Source organism: Monodelphis domestica, chromosome 7 (genome assembly GCF_027887165.1).
Source record: "Monodelphis domestica isolate mMonDom1 chromosome 7, mMonDom1.pri, whole genome shotgun sequence".
NCBI lineage: Eukaryota > Metazoa > Chordata > Mammalia > Didelphimorphia > Didelphidae > Monodelphis > Monodelphis domestica.
Window position 1 is genome coordinate 79,845,263 of NC_077233.1, and position 22,003 is coordinate 79,867,265.

The 22,003-nt window shown below is 33.3% G+C and overlaps 1 protein-coding gene across 1 annotated transcript in view; it reads right to left on the reverse strand.

The window, feature by feature from the left end:
• ABCA13 (ATP binding cassette subfamily A member 13) overlaps positions 1 to 22,003 on the reverse strand; it is a 497,021-nt gene that overhangs the window by 164,301 nt on the left and 310,717 nt on the right. Inside the window, 5 exon segments of the mRNA XM_056806268.1 lie at positions 6,870 to 6,957; positions 7,954 to 8,072; positions 9,319 to 9,401; positions 13,129 to 13,202; positions 19,851 to 20,100. Coding sequence (XP_056662246.1) covers positions 6,870 to 6,957; positions 7,954 to 8,072; positions 9,319 to 9,401; positions 13,129 to 13,202; positions 19,851 to 20,100 — 614 coding nt within the window.

Below are 22,003 nucleotides of genomic sequence, written 5' to 3' on the forward strand. Positions count from 1 at the left end.
TTACTGAAAGGTTAATGCAATAATTTGACGTGACATCAGCCAAAAGCAGCTTCCAGGAGGTGTTTCAGATAACAGACTGCCCTTTCTGAGCCTAAAGCAATGTCGTGAGAATGTTCTGCTAGGAAAGGAGGTACTTACTCACTGATCATGCAGCTATAATTTATTCCTCCACTTGTGATGGGGAAAGGATATGCCAAATAACACTAGAAATACTGACAAAAGCCAGTGCACAAACATGTCAACACAAAAGACTAATCTAATCAAAGACAAAAAGGAGCAGGTGTCAGAGGAATACATAAATCCTAGCACACTCTCCTCAGACAACCAAGGCTTCACGTGAGGTGTTCGAGTGATGGACAAAACAACACCAGAAAGAGGCAGGAGATGACTTCTAAGAAGAAGACATCATTAGGTACTTGGAATTGAAAGGCAAGCTAGAAAATCAGGTTTTCTATCTCAAATTAAAATCCAAATATAAAATGATCTTAGAGGAAAATAAAAATCATTTTCTTCTAAGTATCTTTACCACTGGGGAGGGGAGGGAAAGAACATGAATTTTGTAACCATGGAAAAATATTCTAAATTAACTAATTAAATAGAATTTTTCTCAACTCTAAAAAAATTTTGATTAAAAATCAAAATAAAAAAAAGGATTTTTACCACTAAAGGCATTATCCACATGTATGAGGTCAGATTCATTAAGTTTTACTGTGATTGCTATCCTCTACCAGTCTAAAATTATATATCACCAATGTGGAGAAACTTCTGCAGTAGGAACACTTTTCTATTGCATTTATCTATATACTTGTTGACCTCCAGGATATTGGCCTTTCTCAAGAAGTTCAGTTTTTGGATCAGTCTTTATTATAAATATGTCTATGGATGTGCCCTTGAACCCTCTTGTCGATAAGTTCAGCAAATTCATTTTCTCCTAAAGCCTATAGTCTGCTTTCAATGAATCAGAAAAGATGTCTTCAATATCTGCTAACCTCGCTGTAGCTTTCAGCACCTATTGCCCATCCTCTCTGCCATATGCATTTATCTCGTTTGACTTCTTGGACACTATTCTTCCTTCACTCTCCCTCACCTTGATTTTCCAAATGAGGAAACTGAGTCCCACAAATGTTCATTGATCTATTTATGGTCAAACAGCTAGGATTAGGGTTTGAATTCCTATAGCAACTCTAAATCAAGTGTACTCTTGAGTACACTGCACTGGTTCCCTCTCCCTACCTAAGTCAATTCCCTCCATTCTCCAAGCTCCATTCCAATACACCTCCATGAATTCTTCCCTGATTACTCTGGTCATTCATTGGTGCTCCTTGTCTGCTGAGCTCCCACAGAATTTATAGCCTATGCCACACATTTTATGTACTCAGAGAGAGTCCATTAACTCTTATTTTAGACATAATTCTAACACATCTGGGTATCTGTCATCTCAGCCTAAAATAGACTAGAAGCTGCAAATCAAGGAAGAAAAAAATATGTACAAGAGGCAGACACTAATGCATTATAAATTCTTCGAGTCCAAGGGCCTTGTCTGATTCTTTTAGTGCAATCTCAGGAAGCCTAGAACTGTGCTGAACATAGTGTAAATCCTCAATAAATATATATTAATCTATTAACCCTTCCATTCTCTGAGCCAGATGCTCAAAGCCTTTATATATTCTGTGCCAGTTTTTTTCTCATTGGCAACTTTTGCAAAAGAAACAGGGTCAGTTCATGACTTGCATCCATTCCTTCAAAAGGCATATGTTGAGTGTATACTGTGCATTACAGATATCCCTCCCCTGTCATTTGAATGATAGAACACAGGTAAGAATGTCAAATGGAAGTTAAATAAAAGTCAAAGGAGACAGGTTACTTCACAGTATGTTTTAAGTCCTAAGTGTTCTAATTTATATCAGTGTTCACATAAAAATCTAAAATGTGATAGTTGGTTTAAATACCTCAGTATGATGCTGCTACCTTCAAGAATCATGAAAAACAAATTAGACAAATAATAAAAATATAAATTAAATTAATAAAAATATAAATTTAAAAATAAAATAAATAAATTAGACAAAATAAAGACAAATATTTCTGGCCTCAAAAAAAAATGTGTTGAAGGGGCTAGGGCCCTGAGCATGGAGTCAAAAGACTAGGACTTAGTCATTGATTCAATTTCTAATAGGATGACTTTAGGTATGTCATTTAATCTTTCTAAAGTTCTACTTCCTTATGTGGAAAATTAAGGTGATAAGTTTCTTCTCATTTTATGTGAGGGTCAAAAGAATACATTTCTGTTTGTGTGAAGATTCTAGAAAGTCTTATTTAGAGATATCATCATTACCTGAAGGGAACCATGAGCTCTCAAAGACTATGCCAGTGGAGTTCAGGCTATAGAAGGTTCTATTATGCTAGAAAAGCTTTGATTATTCTCCAGACAACATACAGTATCTGTTTTTCCCAGGACTAGCCTAGATAAGTCCAAAGCTCTAACCACCAGAGGCTGGACATTTGATGATGAATTCTATGTCTATGGTAACCCATGAAATAAAGAAAAAAAATGAGATTCAGAAATGGGGAGCCCCCTTCCACTTTTACAGTTACAATGGCAGAGAGGTAGAAAAATGGGAAGGACTTGATTTTAGACCATCCATCATTAGTCTTTGTTATTGATATTCATAATGTGGATTACCTGTCCACTGATCAATGAGAGGATATATGGAGAAATCTAATTTCAAAAATTGTGACATTCTTGTTATTAATGAAAATAGAAGAAAGAGGAAAGATGTAGCAAAAAGGAAAGATATTTCATAGGCTCTCCTTGAAGAGACCAATAAAGAAGTTATTAGAATTCATTTTCCTGGGTCCAAAGACAATAGAAAATGAGATTTATTTGACTCTAGTCATTTTCAATGCATGCTTATGTTAAATATTCATAAAAAGATGCCATGAAAAAACTATAGCTTACATAACAATATCTCTTGTAGAGAATGAAGAGAGGGAGAAAATTCTCCAAATTAAAATAAATTTACCTAATACTTGGTGTCCTCAGAGTAAAGGTAAGCATGAGAGAGCACCAATATATTTTGGAAAGTAAGAATCCAAAGCAATGAAAGAGACAAGTCAAAGACATGTAGATTATGTAAAACTTTAATACCCATACATCAGCAGTACTTTTTTTTCTGACTGAAAACAATTGAAAAGTATCAAGTGAAGCAAAGAGTATATAATATAAATATAATAAAAATTGTATTTAATAGATAGAAAGCCAGTTGTTTCTGATATAAGAGTACTTGTTGAACGAGATATTTGTTTACAAGTTAATTATCCACTTATTATACAAAGATTAACATATATTAAAGGTAGGATAATAAAGTTGTGGAAAGGATCCAACAATTAAAATAACTCCAAGCCCTCTTATTTTAAAAGATATTGATGTCAACATTTGTGAAATAAAAAAGCTATTGTATCATTCCAAATAACTTGACTTTTTTCATACAGAAGGTAAGCTCATAGAAATCAACAAAGAATAGTCTAAAATACCTGAAAAGGTTCCTTAGTCAACAGACACAACTTATTTGCCAAAGAGATATGCTTGCCAAGGAAAATTCCAGTTTAGAATGCAAAATTATTTGTAAAGTCTTAAGGTGGAGGCTCAGTGGATAGAGTGCCAGACCTGGTGTTGGGAAGACTTGGGTTCAAATTGGGCCTCAGATAGTTCCTAGCTTATGACCCTGGGTGAGTCACAGAACCCCAATTGCAGAACTCTTACCACTTTTCTACCTTGGAACCAATGCTTAATATTGATGCCTAATATTGATTCTAAGACAAAAAAGTAGATGTTTTATTTGTTAAAACTTATGGAGAAAGTGGGTTGATTATGAGCAGTAAAAATAAAAGCAATTGATGAAAAATAGTGTAAAGAAACTTCAGACAGTGCAATAATCAAAGACTGAAGTGTTAAGATGTTACACTGGAATGGAGGTGTGGTCAAAGAGAAGGAAGTGTATTCAAGTGATGCTGTAAAGGTCAAACCAGCAGCTTGGCAACAGCTTGGATAAGAGGGTGGACAGAGGCTCTCTATGAAGATACTAAAAGGGAAGAGTGAGATTTTTGCAAGATATATCATTATACAGCCTCGTGGACCAGTGGGGAGAGCACCAAACCTGGAATCAGAAAGATATTAGATCAAATTTGGTCTCAAACACTTGCTATTTATGACCTGGGCAAGTTATTTCACTTCCATTTGCTTCAAATTTATCTGTAAAATGGAAATAATAATAATGTCTACTTCCAAGGGATATTGTGAAGATCAAATGAGATAATTGTGAAGCACTTGGCATAGTGTCTGGCACCCAGTGTTATATAAATACTAGTTATTCTCATTATTAATATCATGATTAAACATTTTATAATTCACTGGAAGATGCAGAAACTACAAGAACCCATGTATGTTTAAAGTTTTGTGACAATTGCTAAGTATTTGATTTGGTAGAGTGCAATTACATCTATAACAAAGTGCCTCTAATTAATTGGTCAAAATTATGTAATATTTTATTATTATATTCTAATATTTTGTAATATTAGAATATTATAAAATAAAGATATAACAGAAGGAATCTTTAATGATCTTCTGATCGTTAATATCAAGAAGACATATGTTTGCCAAAAAGTGTTAGCTATTATCATGGAGGATATCCAAAACAGAGTTAAAGTCAATATTTTAGGTATCTATGAATAAATAATGCAAGCAAAGGAAAATTGATTAACATCTTATGAGGCAGAGGACCCTATGGATGCTGTAGAAAGCCTGACATACAACAGATTTTTGTGAATGATTTTAAAGAAAAGTAAGAATTGGGAAAAAACAATTGGTAGCCTCACCAACAGAAATAATTGACATAATAGAAGCTTAAATCCATAGTGGTAAAGTTCATCAAAGAAACAAAAGAATAACTAAATAGGAATTCAAATATACAGAAATAAAGAACAATCTGGAAGAAGAGAAACAAAAAGAAATGACATTAAAAGAAAACATGATCTCTATACAAGCATAAAAATTTAATTTTAAAACAACTCCAAGAACAAAATCAGTTGAAAAAACTAAACATTCTTTTAAAAATAATATAAGAAAATTGCTAAGAAGTTCTAATCACAGAAAACAATGTTTCGGTCAAAAGAATTCACAGATCACGTCCACTGAATTGAATTGAAGAGCAAATTTTAAAAAGAACAAAAACCAAACCATAAGCTGCAAATTCTAAAATGCACAGTGGTTAAATTTAGCAATTCCACTAAAAACAAATCATGACCAAGAAAAAGACCTTCAAATACAAAGGAAAGGAAATTTGAATATCACAAGACTTCCCTACCCAGCAGAATCTGAAAGAGAAAATGAAATTACCTATTCTGAAGAGCAAATGAGATCAAGACAGAAAACAAGGTAAAGTAATATGAAAATCTGGTTAAACATAATTTTAAAGGTAAATATTTAATTCATTTTTTAAAAAAATATAACATTCTCAAAGAGAAAATCACACCTAAAGAAATTATTTGCTTCTCAACTATCCCAGTCAACAGAAATACAAGAAAGCAATCAAATACAGCAAGTAAGAACAACAGAGACTTTTCTTTCTAAATGTACTAAAAGAGACAAGCATAGAAGAAATATTGAGACTTAAGAAGGAGTAAATAAGAATAAGGACCATGAATCAAAAATGAAAAAAATCTAAAACAGACAGAAAGGGAATATAAATAATAAAGAGAATGAGTCAAAGAAATAAATGAGTTACTACTATATTAATATTTGAGATGGAAAGCCCCCAACAATGAGATGACAAACATATTTGAGTATTAATAAGATAGAGTGGTGTAATGGCAAGAGCTTTGAATATAGTCAACTCATGAAATAAGTTCTAAAGAACATAGAACCTCTATTTAAATAATCTCAAAAAAATAAGATATTCCTTAGTCTCCTTTTCCTAATATCTAACAATTCTAATGGTCTAGGCTTTCTTTATATCTAATCTGAAGTCCCCATTTCTCTTGTTTGGTCATTTGAGGGTATGAAGTAAATCAAATCAAATATATGCAAGCAACTGAAAGGAAAAGTCATGAGAAGAGGTAGAGGAGAAGAAGTAACAAGGGAAATATTTGCTATCTTGGCTGCTCTCTCCCCAGCCATATTTTGATATTGTTCAGTCATTTCACTTATATCCAACTCTTTTAGGACTTGGTTTATGGTTTTCTTGGCAAAGACACTCCAGTGGTTTGCCATTTCCTTCTCCAGACCATTTTGATATATGAGGAAACTGAGGGAAACAGTTGGGTGATTTGCCTAGGGTCTTAGAGCTAGTATGGATCTGAGGCCAGATTTGACCTCAGGAAGGGGAGTTTTCTTGACTCCAAGTCCCTGCCTTCTTTTTTTAGAAAACGACAAAAGGGACTGATTGTGGGGAGCAAGAGTAATGGGAGTTGAGTGAAAAAGAGAACTGATTCTCTAGCCTTTGCTCATTCTCTATTAACTCAAATTCCCAAAGTTTCAGTATAGTATTTGAGAGGAGCAAATGCTACTTTGATATCATCTGGGTATCAAAGCATATCACCCTGTACTCACTCACTTGGCCTCTCGAAGGGAAACATGTTGGATTTGAGAAAAAGAACACAGAAAAGCTTTGATTTGATGCTTTAAATGTTATTGACTTTATCTTGACTTCCCTTTTTCATGATCACATTTAAAAACTTAATAAGAATATATACAACCCAGTGGAATTGCTTGTCAGCTCCAGGAGTGAGGAGGGACGAGGGGAGGGAGTTGACAAGAATCTTGTAACCATGGGAAAATTTTTTTAATATTTTTTAATTAATAAGAATTACTTTACCTTTGCCAGAGTTTGAGGTTTTGATATATTTCTTTTTTCATCTTGACCTTGGTTAGCGATCTTCACTCCAAAAGACCAACCTCCAAGCCTAAAAATATTAAAGATAGCATCAAGTTCCAAGGCAACACAGTATCACCAATACAATGGTTAAACATATCTTTACAGAAAGCAATAGTCTAAATAGGACAGAATTGGAAGAGTTTATCATTGAACATTTTCTGATTAATCAGTCTAAGACAATATTTATAAACACAAATGGAAGTTTTATATATGGTAGTCACCTTTCAATTGAATTCAATTCTAGAAACATGATTTGGGTTCCTAATACATAGCAGTAACTGTTAAGTTGCTAAAGAAACAAAGACAAAAATAAATCCATTTGTTTCTTGAAGGATTTTATACTTTGCTGGACTATACAATGTATAAATATAAATATAAAAATATACATCATAATATAATACTAGTAATAATAATAATATAGTTAGCATCACTGTAAGGTTTGCTAAGCACTTAAAATATTATCTCATTTTATCTTCACAAAAATGATGATGAAGATGATATTATTGGCCCCATTTTACAGATAAGAAAAAGGAGGCAGATATCAATTATATGATTTAACCTGGGTCCCATAGCTAATAAGTGTCTGAGGCCAGATTTTAACTCTGGAAAGTAAGTCTTTCTAACTCCAAGCTTGGTGCTCTATCTACTGTACCACCTAGCTGCCCAGGTATAATTTAAAACAATGCAAAAGATTTTCATCTGAAGGCTCTACCCAGGGGGGAAGGGAAAAAATTGTCATAGGTAGAACCCTACTCAATTGGTGAAGCATTAGTGATTCTATGTAGTTTTAGGACATGTCACCCTGATTTGTATATATCATTACTTTGTCACTTTGAACTCTTATGGGGTTTTCTCGCCTCCTTTTTCCATAGTTAGCATTGCAGGGTGGTATTAATAGATCCCTTATCAGCAGTGATGACAGTAGGTAATAAAGCACTAGATTAAACCTCAAAATATCTTAGGGCTTGTTAAAAAGTTTGAATTCCCAAAGTGTCAAATTATTTTTAGATTATTTTAAATTTACCTTGGTTTTTTTGAAGGCCACAATAAGTAATCTTCTATATCATATGCTGAAAGATTAAACAAAGTATGTCCCTTACTGTTCTTCAGGTAGGGAGCACTGGTATTCTCTTTTGGACATTTCTGAAATTTAAAAGAAGAATTAAATGTGAACTTATTTTTAAACCAGAAATCCTACTGGTTAGTCAATAGTTTAAGGCAAGCACTTCTGAAATTTCCTACCATACTTATAATCTAATTTTTTCTCTTTATTGCTTTAAAATAATATATGGGAATTTGGGGCATAACTAAATAACTAGATAACTAAAATCTCAATAAGATCCCTTGAATTTTCAGTATCAGTTTCTGTTGCAATTTTACTCATTAGTTATTACAAACCATTTTTATGCACGTGAATTTGAAATTACTAGTAAGAACTGGAAACATAAACTGTTTTCACAGTCATGATAATGATATTAATGAACCTGAAAAGGGGGCCATGCTGAGAGGATTATAAAAAGCAATCAAAGTTCAAATAAATGAGCTTGTTCAAAAGCATATAAAAAAAGGATGCAATTGAAATACATTTTTCTTTTCTAATGATAATAAGAGTACTGACTCTGAAGCCAAAAGTCCAGGGTGCAATTCTCACCTCTGATGATTATTGTGTGGTGTTCAGCAAGTCATTTAACCTCTGGGAGGGAGGGGTGTATAAATGGAGATTTTGAGCCTTTGGACTTTATCCCCCAGAAGTCCCTTAGAATTTCCCAAAATTTCCTTTTCTTACTTCCCCACATTTTACATTATTGTATTTAAGTGGCTGTAACTCCTCCCTCTTCCTCTCTCTTGGACCTGTGACCAGGCTGAAGTCAGGCAGTTCTTTTGTTTTAGTTATTATTAATAAAACTTTATAAAATATAATATTTAGTTAGTGATTATTAATTTTAAAATCCACAGGAAAGAAAAATGGGAGGGAGAAGGGAGGAAGGGAAGGAGGGAAGAAGAAAAGAAGGGTGGGAGGAAAGAAGGGAGGGAGAAAGGAAGGAAGTGAAGGAGGGAGGAAAAAAAGAAGAAAGGGACAGAGGAAGGAAGAAAAGAAGGGAGGAAGGAAGGAAAGAAGGAAGGAAGAAAGGAAGGAAGGAAGCAAGGAAGGAAGGAAGCAAGGAAGGAAGGAAGGAAGGAAGGAAGGAAGGAAGGAAGGAAGGAAGGAAGGAAGGAAGGAAGGAAGGAAGGAAGGAAGGAGAAAAGAGAAGGGTGTCTAAATTAACAAAGAAGAGAAAGACAATTGTTCAGTTAACAACAGGAACTAGAGCCCTTCAGATAAAGGAGTAAATGCTTCTCCTTGCCAGGGCTTTAGTCTTCAAGGAACAAAGAACACTTGATGACCTACCAAACAGTCACATGAGTCCTGGAATTTTCTGGGAGGAAAGGGATCGCTTCGCCAGCATGAAGAGTTTTTTCTAATGAAGCAAAGTCAGAAGGATTATAAAAGGTAACTCATCTAGAATATTTGTATATCACAGGATTAGAACACTATTTACAAGGTAATGGTCTCCCACTGGTAAAGAGACAAAGTTATAACATTTATTTTCACAGCTTGATCTGTTGATCTAGTGACAATGTTTTATTACACTGACAACATCTCCATTATAGCAAATAATGTTCATTTTCCCCCCATATCTAATACAGGGCTAAGTCACTCCAGGGTTTCTATTAGATGGCTGTTGGGGATGCTGTGAGCCACTAGACACAAGGACAGGTACATTCAGATAGATTAGGAAAACACCAAAAGTCCATTAGCAAACACTCTATGTATCTCATTCCTATTCATGGCTTCACACTATAATTTAATCACGTTAAAAAAAAAAAACAACTTAAAGACAATGGATATTGAAGAAAAGTTTATGCACACATCTTATTATACAAATAGCTTATAAAAGAAACACAAGATAAGAAAAATTAAAAATGTAATGAATTATGCTAAGTGGCACCTTTAAAATATTTATTTTTTCTCAACTCAGCAAACACTAATTAAACATCTTTTAGATGTAAAGCCTTCTGCTAGGTTCTAAGAAAGTGGAGAAATAAATAAGACATCACTTCTGCCTTATAGAGGCTTACTGCCTTAATAAGTGAGATAAGACATATACATTAAAAAAAACATAATCCTTAAAACCATGCTAAGACTTTCAGGACCCCTTTAAAATATTTTTAAAAAATGAATATGAGTGGTACTTCTAAGCACTACACATTACCTGTTTGGGAAAGAACGCATTTGATCCTTCTACTCCAGCAACCATCATTTTATGTTTTTTCCTCAAGAGATTACTTCCAATTTGACCACCTACACTATATTTATTCTCTCCTGTTCATTTGGTATTTTCATAATCTACCATATAGAAGGAAAGAGTGAGAATATGTGGGTTCCCATCTATAATTGATCACTCCCAGTTACATGGATTAATCATGGCGATTTTCACTCCCAGAATTATTGGCTCTGGCACCTACAAACTCTGTGACCTTTTACAAACTGCATAACCTCTTGGACCCTACATTTCCTCTTTTGCAGAATGGGAATAATAACACATGTAGAAGCTACTTTACAAGGTTGTTGAAAGAAAATCACTTTATAACACTTAGAGTGCCATGAAAATGTTCATTATAATTTGTTGTTATTTCCATTTCAGTAATACTCATGTCTTCATGTCCCATTTGACATTTCTAGCAAAGAAACTAGAGGGATTTGCTGTATTATCATTTGTTTATCTACTTACATAGTGAATAGTGGTCAAGTTCTTTGTTATCTAAATTGTTGAAATAGCTACTATTTATATAGCATTTTAATATGTGTAAAGTCCTTTGCAAATATTATTTCTTTTTTGTTCTTCACAACAATCCTAGGAAGTTATTATTATTATTATTATTTTATTACAGTTGAGGAAACAGAGTCAAACAGCAGTTAAGTGACTTGCCCAGGTTTATAAACCTAGTAAATATCTGAGTCTAGATTTGAATTCAGGTATTCCTGAGTTCTATACTTTTCCCCATTGAAATGTGCTTCAGGGAGAGAGAAAAAGAAAGAGAGACAGAGACAGAGAGACAGACAGAGACAGACAGAGAGACAGAGAGACAGAGACAGACAGAGAGACAGAGAGTTCTAATTAGAGATAGAAAAATAGTGATATCAGTTTTCCCCCAACCAGATTTAGCAGGAAGTAAAATTTGACCAATTATCTGTCTTATAGTTATTTAAGACATATTTATGAGTTGAAATGTAATAGAGATAGTAGTGTTGACTATTTAAAAGAAGAAATCAAGATACAATTAGAAATTATGAAGATTAATTCTCAAAAAGTGTTAAGAAAATTATATACATAGGAAAAATACAGAAATACATGTTTTATCTTCATTCTAAATGTAAACCAATGCATGAGTTCAGAGCTCAAGCTGTGGGTAAAGTGTCCTTTAGGGACACAAGAGAACAGGGATTATTTGAGGCTCTAATAAATTTAATTTCTACTTTTCTACAAACAAGTCATCATGGTTACTTTTCTTAAAAGTATACTGAGAATCTTGAAATTTTGCACTTCCCAATTTTTAAAGTTAAAAAGATATATAAAAGTTGCAAACTATTATTTATGCTCTGACAAACATTCAGACCTCAATGTTGGAATACAAATATTTTCCTTTTAAATTTAAGTAGGTCTCTTTATCAAGAAATGGTCAATTCCTTATGAGAGTCTACTCTGGACTCTTGCTTGATTTAAGATTCATAAAATAACAGAAAATATTGAAATCTTCCAGGCTGTCTCTAAAGTTTTATGCCTTCTAATACATTTTAAAGTTTGTGTCTTATACCACCACACCTGAAGGTGCAAATTCATTTTTTTTGGACAGATCTATAAAGCAACAGAATTGCTGGAACTTTTTCCTCATCCCTCACCTATCTAGCTAAGTGAGAAAAGTAAAAGAATCAGTTGCAATGATGGACAGGGTCCTGCTACCAAAGTCCTTTGTGTTACATCACTCTTAGCCAGAAAAGAGTTCCAAAAGTAAAATTTTATTTATTATATAGAAGCACATGATACCCAGACTGACAAATGAGTACAAGCTAGTATCCCAAGTAATGAACAGCAATTCACAAATCAATATAGTGGATTTTGCTGTAGGCTTTGATTGGCAAGTTAATTATTTGTTCCAATAAAACTTTCCTCCCAACCCATTCCACCACACTTTGGTTATGAACGTAAGTAAGCAGGGTTATGTTTGGCTTTTACAAACTCTAGGAATTTTACATTTACAGTCTGCAAGCCCTATTTCACACTAGTGGGGTTAAGCTCAGCCAAAAATCTCACACTGGAGATGTTATTTAAATCCTCAGACATAAACAGTAATATTGCTGATAGAATGCTAAATGAAATGCCAATGTTTACAATTCAATATGTTATAAGAAAGCATCCTTATAATTGCACTCTTTAAGAGATTTTAAAGTTTATTACTCAAAAGCATTTTCATTCAACTAAAAATCTAGCGCTTTAGAGTTTTCATTATTCCTATTATACTTATCCTTATAGATTGCAAGTTTTTAGTGGGCAGGAACACTCATATATCTTTACAGTACATGAGGGCCACAATAAGTATATATTTCTGAATGGAAGGAAAAGGTAATAAATGCCAATTATGAAGAAAAACATTCTTTATAGAGTTTTGAGCCATTTTATTATCATTTTAAGTACACAGAAAAAATATCTAAAAGTATATAATGAATATATGAAAATTCTAAAGGTCCCAAAGGTCCTTTCCAGTCCTTTCAATAAGTCTTGACTCAATCTTATTTTTATGTACCAAATATTCCATAAGGGTCAATTAATATGAGCTCATTTTTAATGTTTAATGGTTATTTCAACATCTTTAGCTTTTAGCAGTTTTGAAGAAATTAGATGCTAATATTTTTATTAATTAATCAGTGTTATATTAGCATACATTGAGCATTTACCCCAAAAAACTGAAAATAGTAATTACGTTGTTTGTTTTCAGCTCATAACCCATGGTAATAATCATTAATCCAAGTCAGGAATAATTTAGCTATTTTAAATAATTTCCATTTCAATGACCAAAATCCACAGCACAGAATAGCAAATATGTTGTGGGAAAGAAGCAGTAATAGTTTTTGTTCATACTTACAGATCAGTTCCAAAATATGCACACAATGGATCCTGGGAGCCAAAGCTTCTCAAAAGCACACTAGAAAGACCTTCGTCCTCACTTTCCCTGCTGTACAGGAAGAAAATAAAACATGTCTGTTAGTACTAATTTTGTATCTGTCAGCTGATTAAAGGAAATTTTGCATTAGAAACAGTTTTGAATATTGTTATTTCAAGTACTTTGGAGGAGAATGAGGATGAAAGAAATTGTGTTTTTAATATTTCATGGGAATTTAGATCTTATCTCCCATCTTATTTATAATATTAATTTTCTGATCAAATTTTTCTCATCCCAGTATGGAAACTCCCTCTGCCAATGTAGATCTGCTACTCATCTGGAACTTGGGATGTTAGAATAATGTATGAGAGATAATACATGTATAATTCAGTGAAACTGCTTGTTGGCTCTAAGAGGGGAGAGGGAAAATGGGAGGGAAATAACATGAACCATGTAACCATAGAAAAATAGTTATAAATAAATACATTTAATGGATAAATAAAAAGGGGGAAAAAAGAAATACGTCTGAGGCATTCATAGGTTAAAGGATGAACTAGCTAATCTAGAGAAGAACTTTCAAACCTAAGTCTTCCTGACTCCATAGACAATCTTCTCTTTGCTGTGTTGCTTCTTATGAGTGATTTAATGATTTTAATAGTGGTATTGCTATGTCAAGTATATATATATATATATATATGTGCACATCATGTCCCTGGGGAATAGCTCTAGTTTGGAAAGCCTACTCTGAACAGATAGAAAGGTACATGCAATGAAAATGTAGCATGTTTTATGTACTAGGAAATAGATCTTTTCTAAACTCTAACTGTATGCTAGCATCCTAAGTCTGAAAAAAAAATTATTAGAGATCTTCCTGAATTACATAAAAATTCAAATAATTTTAAAGAATTAAAGATTTTCTGATAACACTACAGGCCAGCCATATAGAAGGCTTATATATATATATATATATATATATATATATATATATATATATATATATATATATATATATATATATATATATATATATATATATTAAAATTTGCAGTAAAAATCTTTCCCGATAGCTGTGCAGTATAACCTGTGAGCAAACAATCTTAAACTTTTTAGTAAACCAGGAGACATTTTTATAAGGGAAGAGAAATATTTTTTCTCCTAAAATGTTGCTTATGCAAAAGGAGAAGGTGTTTCTTTGTAGCATCTTGGGGAATGTTCTGTAATGGATTTCTGAGAGTCATGAATCAAAAAGGAAATCCTAAAAAGGTTTAAGGTATCTTCAAAAGACATTTTATCTATAAGACATATTTCATATAAAATAGCTAAAAACAACTATAAGAAAATCTTTAATTTTTCTCTTTTATACTTTTTCATAGTTTCAGAGTCTAACAATGAAAAGTTCTCATCCAAATGAGGATATTCCCCTTTTGAAATCCAGATGTTAAATGATAATATGTTTTGTAGGCTTGAAGGAGAGGAAAGAAGCTTCAGAAGACATAGTAATCTGATGACTGCCCTTAGCTTGCTCTGGGCATTTAAAACATTTAATTTCAGTTCTAGGGCAACCAGAATTTTTTCAATCCAGTTAAACTCAATAGACAGTTGTCAAGTGGCTCCTTGTGCAGAGATCTATTGCAAGGCTTCATGGTATAGAATGTGGTCCTTGTCCCCACAAAACTTCAATTCTAATATTGGGGAAGACAGACACTGGTCATGTATACAGAAGGTATACATGATAAGCACATTCAGGAAAGGCAACATGAAGTTTTATGTGACATGCCAGAGGGAAGAGTTTTTATCAACTTAGAGATTTCAGAAATAGCTTCTGGGTTGCATTTTAAAGGATTGGTTGGAATTCAATGGATGAAAAAAAAAGGAAGGAGTACAATACAAACTAAACTTTGGGAGCCTTTTACTCTCGAAGTAAGAATTTTACTAAAAGACATTGAATTTTAACATTAGCTTAGTCTATAGAGCTTACAAAGATCAATAAACTGTTTTCAACTCAGGTACTGAAAACAATCAAAAAAGGAATAACTGGATCTCATTTCTCTAACATATCAAATAGTCTCCATCAATGAGGGAGTTTGAAAATCAAACTGATTGCCCCCACACATTATCTTATCATAGAAGAGTGTCCTCCAGAAATTATCTCATTCAAAATCTGCTTCAAGGACTATCTAAGGTAATAGACAGAAGCTTTTCTCTAATTCCTGGATTTTTCTTCTCTATCCACCCCACCCATCCACAAAAGAAAATCTGTTTTATTTTTTAATGTGATTAAAATTAAATTTACAATAGCTAACCTATATAATATTTAAAGACATAGAAAGTGCTTCACAGACATCACTATATCATCACAACAGCCCTTGGAGGCAAATATTCTTCTTACTCTTCCCATTTGACAGGTGAGGAAAATGAGTCAGACAGAAGTCAAATGCCTTCTCTAGGGCCATAAAACTAGTAAAGTTTTAGAAAATGAATTTGAAATCACATCTTCCTGATTCCAAGTCTAGAGCTCTATCTAGGAGTAGCAAAGGTATTGAGGTGGTTATTACTATATTATCAACTATTATGGGTAAATTTTAGAGATAAAAGCCACTGAAATATGTGCATTTTTTATCATATACACAGCAGCAGCAGCACCTTAACTATCAATATCTTCTTGTAGAGTCAGGGAATCACGCAGATGACCACCAAAACCTTGGATGTGCTTCTGCAAAAAGAGGAAACTACCTCTCTCCCTCCCAAGGCTTGACGTTCACCTCTTCAGGATCTAGGAGAAGTGCCATGGGGTGATGGATGTGCCAAAAAGACCAGAAGGAGAAAAAAACCCATGATTCCTCTATGTTCTCTCCCAATTCTAAATCCAACCATTCTAGAACTTCTCATGAATCACAGTGAAATGGACAGTGTTATTTAAATGCTAAAGTTGGCTTACATGTTAAAACGAATATCTTTTCTGATCCCAGAACTAGGCTGGTGTCCTGCTCCCATCAAGCACCAATGGAGCATCAGGCTAATGAAAGAATCTGTGCCTTGGCTATCAGTTTTGGCTTCCTAGACACAGTATCCTAATTTTAGAGCCAGAAAAGATATTAGTGGGCATCTACTCCAGCTCCTTTCTATCATAGAAGAAGAAACTGAGGCACGAAGAAGTTAGGAAACTAACTAAAAAATGTTACCTAACAAATGGAAATAGCAAAGAATATAAAGAGTTTTTCAAAAGTCATAGCAGAGTTTTAAGTTTAATAGCTTAAAAGTCTTTGGTATACCCTCTATGATATATATTTTTGATTTACTGTATGACCAGGATCTGCCAGGTTATGTTCAAATCTGTCCACTTGGGGTCTTCTGGGATCAGACTCATTTGGACTATTGTAGGGTTTGAAAATTCCTTGGAAAAATCAGGCCAATTTTCTTTTTCTCTGGCTTCACAGAAAGTTATATATTAGTAGACAATTTTATTTTATACTCAAATATTTTTTATTTTATTTAATTAGGTGATTTAGAATATTTTTCTCCAGTTACAAGACTCATGTTCTTTCCCTCTCCTGCCATACCTGATGCACAATTCCACTGGGTTTCACATGTTATACTCAAATATTTATATTCTTTTTAATTCAGTGATAAAAATAGCCTCAGAAATGATTGAGAATGACCACAAGAGGAATTAGAATTGACAAAGCTAGGAAGATGCAATGTCTATTTTAAATACCTAATTTTTTTCTTTTTTAAAAATAATTAGCAGGATTGGATTGTATAACTTTTAGTAGGGAGTTACTTTAAAGAAAATGGGCAGATTTGTGACATGGTGGATAGACCACTGGACATAGAATAAGAAAGGCTCATCTTTAGTAGTTTAATTTAACTTTGTAACTGTGGGTAAGTCATTTAACTCAATTTGCCTCAGTTTTCTCATCTATAAAATGAGCTGGAGAAGGAAATCACAAACCACTCTAGTAACTTTATTTTTTAAAAAAAGTGGGTTCACAGAGTCAGAAGCAATTGAAATGACTGAAAACCACCTAAAGAGAATAAGAATATCAAAAATAAGAGTTTATATATGTGTGTGTGTCTGTGTGTGTACATATATAGCACTTCATAGTTTATATATATCATCTCAATTGATGCTCACAGAAAACCTGGAATTCCAGAGAAGGCAGAAGCAAGGAGGTGAAATAACTTGCTTAAGGGCTCTAAAGGAAAGCTGATACTCAAATACAAGATTTCTGATGCTGAATACAAAGCCCTTTGCTCCACAGCAGACTATGCCCCTATTGTAAGATACTGAGACAGAGTAGAGAATTGGTAGATATATAAGTATATAGTATTTAAATATAGATAAATTTATATAATCTATGTTTTAGTCATTTCAATCTTTAGATAAATAAAATTTAATATCTTCAACTTAAAACTATGGATTTTTTCCTTTAGAATATATTTTAAATGTAGATGTCTCTGAAGAGATAAGAAAAAGAGGGAATATCCCTTAAAAAGTAAATTTATAATTATGATGGGAGCCCATAAATGCTATAAAAATGTGTTGGTCAGTAGATTTCTCCAATTTAGTGCAAGTTTCAGTTTCCTGTGGAGGGTGTTGGAATAAATTAGGAAGGTTGGTTTCTAAGAAATTCTGCTTCAAAAATAATCATGAGACACAAGGGAATCAAAAATGTTCCTGGTTGAAACCAAGCCCTGAGGTAAGCACTATCCTGAAAGAATAATGGGGAGAGAAGGGAATAAGCACTTATACAGTGCCTACTCTGTTCAAAATATTTTGCTAAGTTCTTTAAAAATACTCTCTCATATGGAAATAAGTATTACATGAAAGTACAGGTATAAACTATATTAGGCTATTCACTGCCATGGGGTGGAAGAAAAAATCTGAATATTAAAACATCAAAAATAATTGTCAAAAATTGTTTCTACATGTAATGGGAAAATTTTTAATAGATAAAAAATATTATCTCCTCTGATTTTTACAATATAACCTGATGATAGAAGCCTTCATATCTCCACTTTACAGTTGCAGAAACTGAGTGAGGCAAACATAAATTAAGTGACTTCCCATGGCCAGACAGCTTTGGCAAGTGCCTAAAGTTAGATTTAAACTCAGGTCTTCCTGACTATAAGCTCAGTCCTCTAATCACTGCACCACCTAGCTGCCTTGGAAAGCAGAATTAAAATGCTAAATTAAATAGTGGAGAGTCTAAATAATACTAACTTCTCTATTTGTAAAAAATTATAATTATCCAACCTATGAAACAGAGACCAACAGTTAGAGCAAAGCTGTTTTTTAAAACAGTGCACAAAAACACTGGGACCAAAGATAGAGAACTAGATATTTAATAAGGAAAATGCCTAACTTGGAATTATATAAAAATTATACATATGCATATGTATTAAATGTTATGTAGAGAAACTTTTAAATGACTATTAACAGTCAAAGTTTCAGAACTGTGTATTCAAATGTAATAATATAGTTTTATTTTTATTATTCTATGTCTACAATGACACTTCCTTTTCAATGTGATATAAATATTTGCAAAAAAATTATGATTATTTTAATATTTCAATGATCAAATGTATACCTGGTTGAATATTAAATATTTTAAAGTATTTAATAGTTACTTTTGATATTCCAAATAATTATGATTTCATGAATAGGTATATAGCCTACACTGATGAAGATTCTACCCTTTGTACATGCTGTAAACAGTGTTCAAGTATTTCTAGACAGCTGAGTGGTGGAAAGGATAAAGTATTACAGTTGGACTGAGGATAGACCTGAGTTCAAAGTCTTCCCTAGACATTATCTATATGACTCTGGATAAGTCATTTAATTTCTTGGCCTCAACTAGAAAATGGGGGAAATCACAGCATCTACCTCCCAGAATTATGAGGATCAAATGAAGTAGCATAAAAAAAGTGCTTTTCAAGTCATAAAGTATTATTTAAGTATGATTATTTTGTTATTTCTTTGACCAAAAAAAATCTAATTCAGCATATGGTGATGATTTCTATGATCCTGAGGCTTTCACATCTTAGATAGATTGCTTCTGAGATGACAGAAATACAGGCAAAATTCTACTAAAGTTCCATTTTCTTTAGACCTCTTAGAAAATATACCCCGTAGGCATAGCTTTTGAGAACCTCATCATCTTCACACAATGATGAATCAGAAGAGTATGACCTTAATTGGTGGATATAAAATTATGATAATAAAGAATATTTCACAGAAAAAAGAAGTGATTGGATTATGTTCTATGTATGTTTCCAGTATCCACGCCTAGGGAAAATTTGGTACATTGGTTCATGAATCAAGTTAACCAATTGCTTAGCAACAGCAATCCAAATTGAAATCAAGCATGTAGGAGGAAATAAACATCCCCTAAAATAGGAGTTATTTACTTTATTTTGTATTTTGAATGTCTCTATATGCATGGTGAAACCTATAGACCCCTTCTTAGAAGAGTATTTATAAATACATAAAATAAAATGAATAATACTGTAAAGAAACAAATTATATTGAAATAGTTATCAAAATATTTAAAAAAAGAATAGGACCTCTGTTTAAGAACACCTGCAGAGCATAAGACTTTCAAATTTGATTAGATAGAAGCATAGGAAACATCATGTAAGCATTGTAGAAATATTTTCAAAAGAATAAAACTATTAAAAGCTCTCATTGCCAGGCATGATAACTAATACAATTCTCACCTAAAAAAATAGGCTTCTGCACTTTCATAATGCCCTGGTGTCAATTTGAGTGAAGGGTATTCAGTAACCAATGGCTTCACCATGAATAAGCCCATGGCTAAAGCCACAAAGAGAACAGGCAGAACCAGATCAGATAATGTGCCTTTCCAGCCTCTCCTGGTGTGATGAAACCTCTTCGTAAGCAGAGCAGTCATCTGGGTGAGAAGCAGCTTGCCTCCACCATTAGTCTTTATCTTCCTATGAGAGTCGTCTGCAAAAAGAAAATGTAGAAAATATCAGAATGTAACCATCAATGGAAGCATAACGCCTCCCCAATAAATATTTGTTTATTCCTTTGGGTTAGTCATAACCACCCCTCTGTTGTAAGATCTGTGCATACAATAACAGAATGGTGAAAATATACATCAATACTTCAAAAGAGAAATGAATACTTCATATAAGGAGACAATTAGTAATTTCTCAAGGGTATTTGCTCATTGACAGCATGAAACCCAGATCTTGGATCATCCATGGGTTAAAGTATGAAACCATATTTAACTAAGAGAATGAGGAGGGAAGAGAGATATTTATTGAAGAAAGTGCTTATCTCTGATTCCAGATTATTTAATCCTAAAAATGGTTCATCCAATATTAATTAGTAAAAGGAAGATAAAACCAAAGGAGATAGGGAATCAATTTGAGGTAAAAAACAAATGTTAATAAGGAGATAATATCTTTAATTTTATGGCTATGGGAACTCTTGGATGAGGAAACCATGTCTACCAACACACATAGGCAATTTCTCTGCAATTTATAGAATTACAGAGTTGGGTAGAACAAAAATATCAAATATTACCACCTACAATGCTCTCAAGTGTGCAGGAACCTCATCAAAATTCAATTGGGGTAGCTGTATGACCCTGGACAAGTCACTTCACCCCCAATGCCTAGCCCTTACCACTCTTCTGCCTTGGAACCAATGGTTAGTATTGATTATAAGACTGAAGGGGGGTTAAAAATGCAATTGGGAAATATTTATCAAAATACCCCAAAATTCAGTTGAATATAATGTGAACATGGGGTTGTCTAAGTTAACAAGAAGTAATTAAGGATCCTTATGTAAGGTTTAGTGACCAACATTCCTTTTGAGTCTTGAGAAGAAAAAACTGAAGTGCCTTGTGCCTGATCACAAACTTATCATTTGTTAGAGGCAGAGTTTGACCTTGTGTCTTCCTAGTTCCAAAGACTCTCTTCATTCACTCTTTCATGCTTTATTCCTCTCTTTGATCCAACTAAGTAGGCATTGATCCCAACACTTTCAATTCATTTTGGAATGCAAGTGTTCCTATTCAACCCATAAATAAGTTTTTGAGTTGTCAGAAAGAGATAATATGATTTCAGCCTAAAAGGGACAATGGAAATCATCTTGTAATACATTTTCATTTTACAGATGGAGAAATTGAGAAATGAGAGAGAAATTATTAGTCCTGGGTCAAATGCAACAAACGATTCTTGCAAGTATTAGAGCTGGGATTTGAATCCAGGGGCACTGGCTAGAAATCCATAGTTCTTTCCACTATTCTTTGAATTTTCTGTTTTCCTTTCCTGGCACAAGTCCCAGACTGATGAACCTTTCACTCCCACCCCACAATTACCCATTGTTTTACTCTCTCCTTTCTTTCCTTCACTTTTATCTATTTTCTGTCCTTCTGATTTCAATAATATTTTACAAAAATCCCCAACAGGATGTCCTAATCAGGGGTCGTTGTTTTTTTTTTTTTTGGAGGGAAGAAATCCATTTCCTCCATATACCTCAGGCCTGCTGAGAAACCCATCCTCTGAACCTGGGGCACTCCAGGACCCTACTGCCATTAAAGCATCTTTGAGGTCTCAGGTGCCATTCCTTTCAATGGGCCATCATAAAGATTCTTAGTTAGAAGAAAGAATGACAGTATTATAAATGTCACTCTTGAGTCAGTTGATCAAACATACACCTAGGAAAAAGTCAATATCCCTTAATTATAACATAAATTTTTAAGGCAATCACAGTTGGTGTTTTTAATTGAGAAAGCAGGAATTCCCTATTGCTTGTGATTTCTACATCTCTCTACCCCAAGCCATCTACTTCCTCACAAATATTCATCATCAGGTCCTTCAACCTTTGTTGGGATATA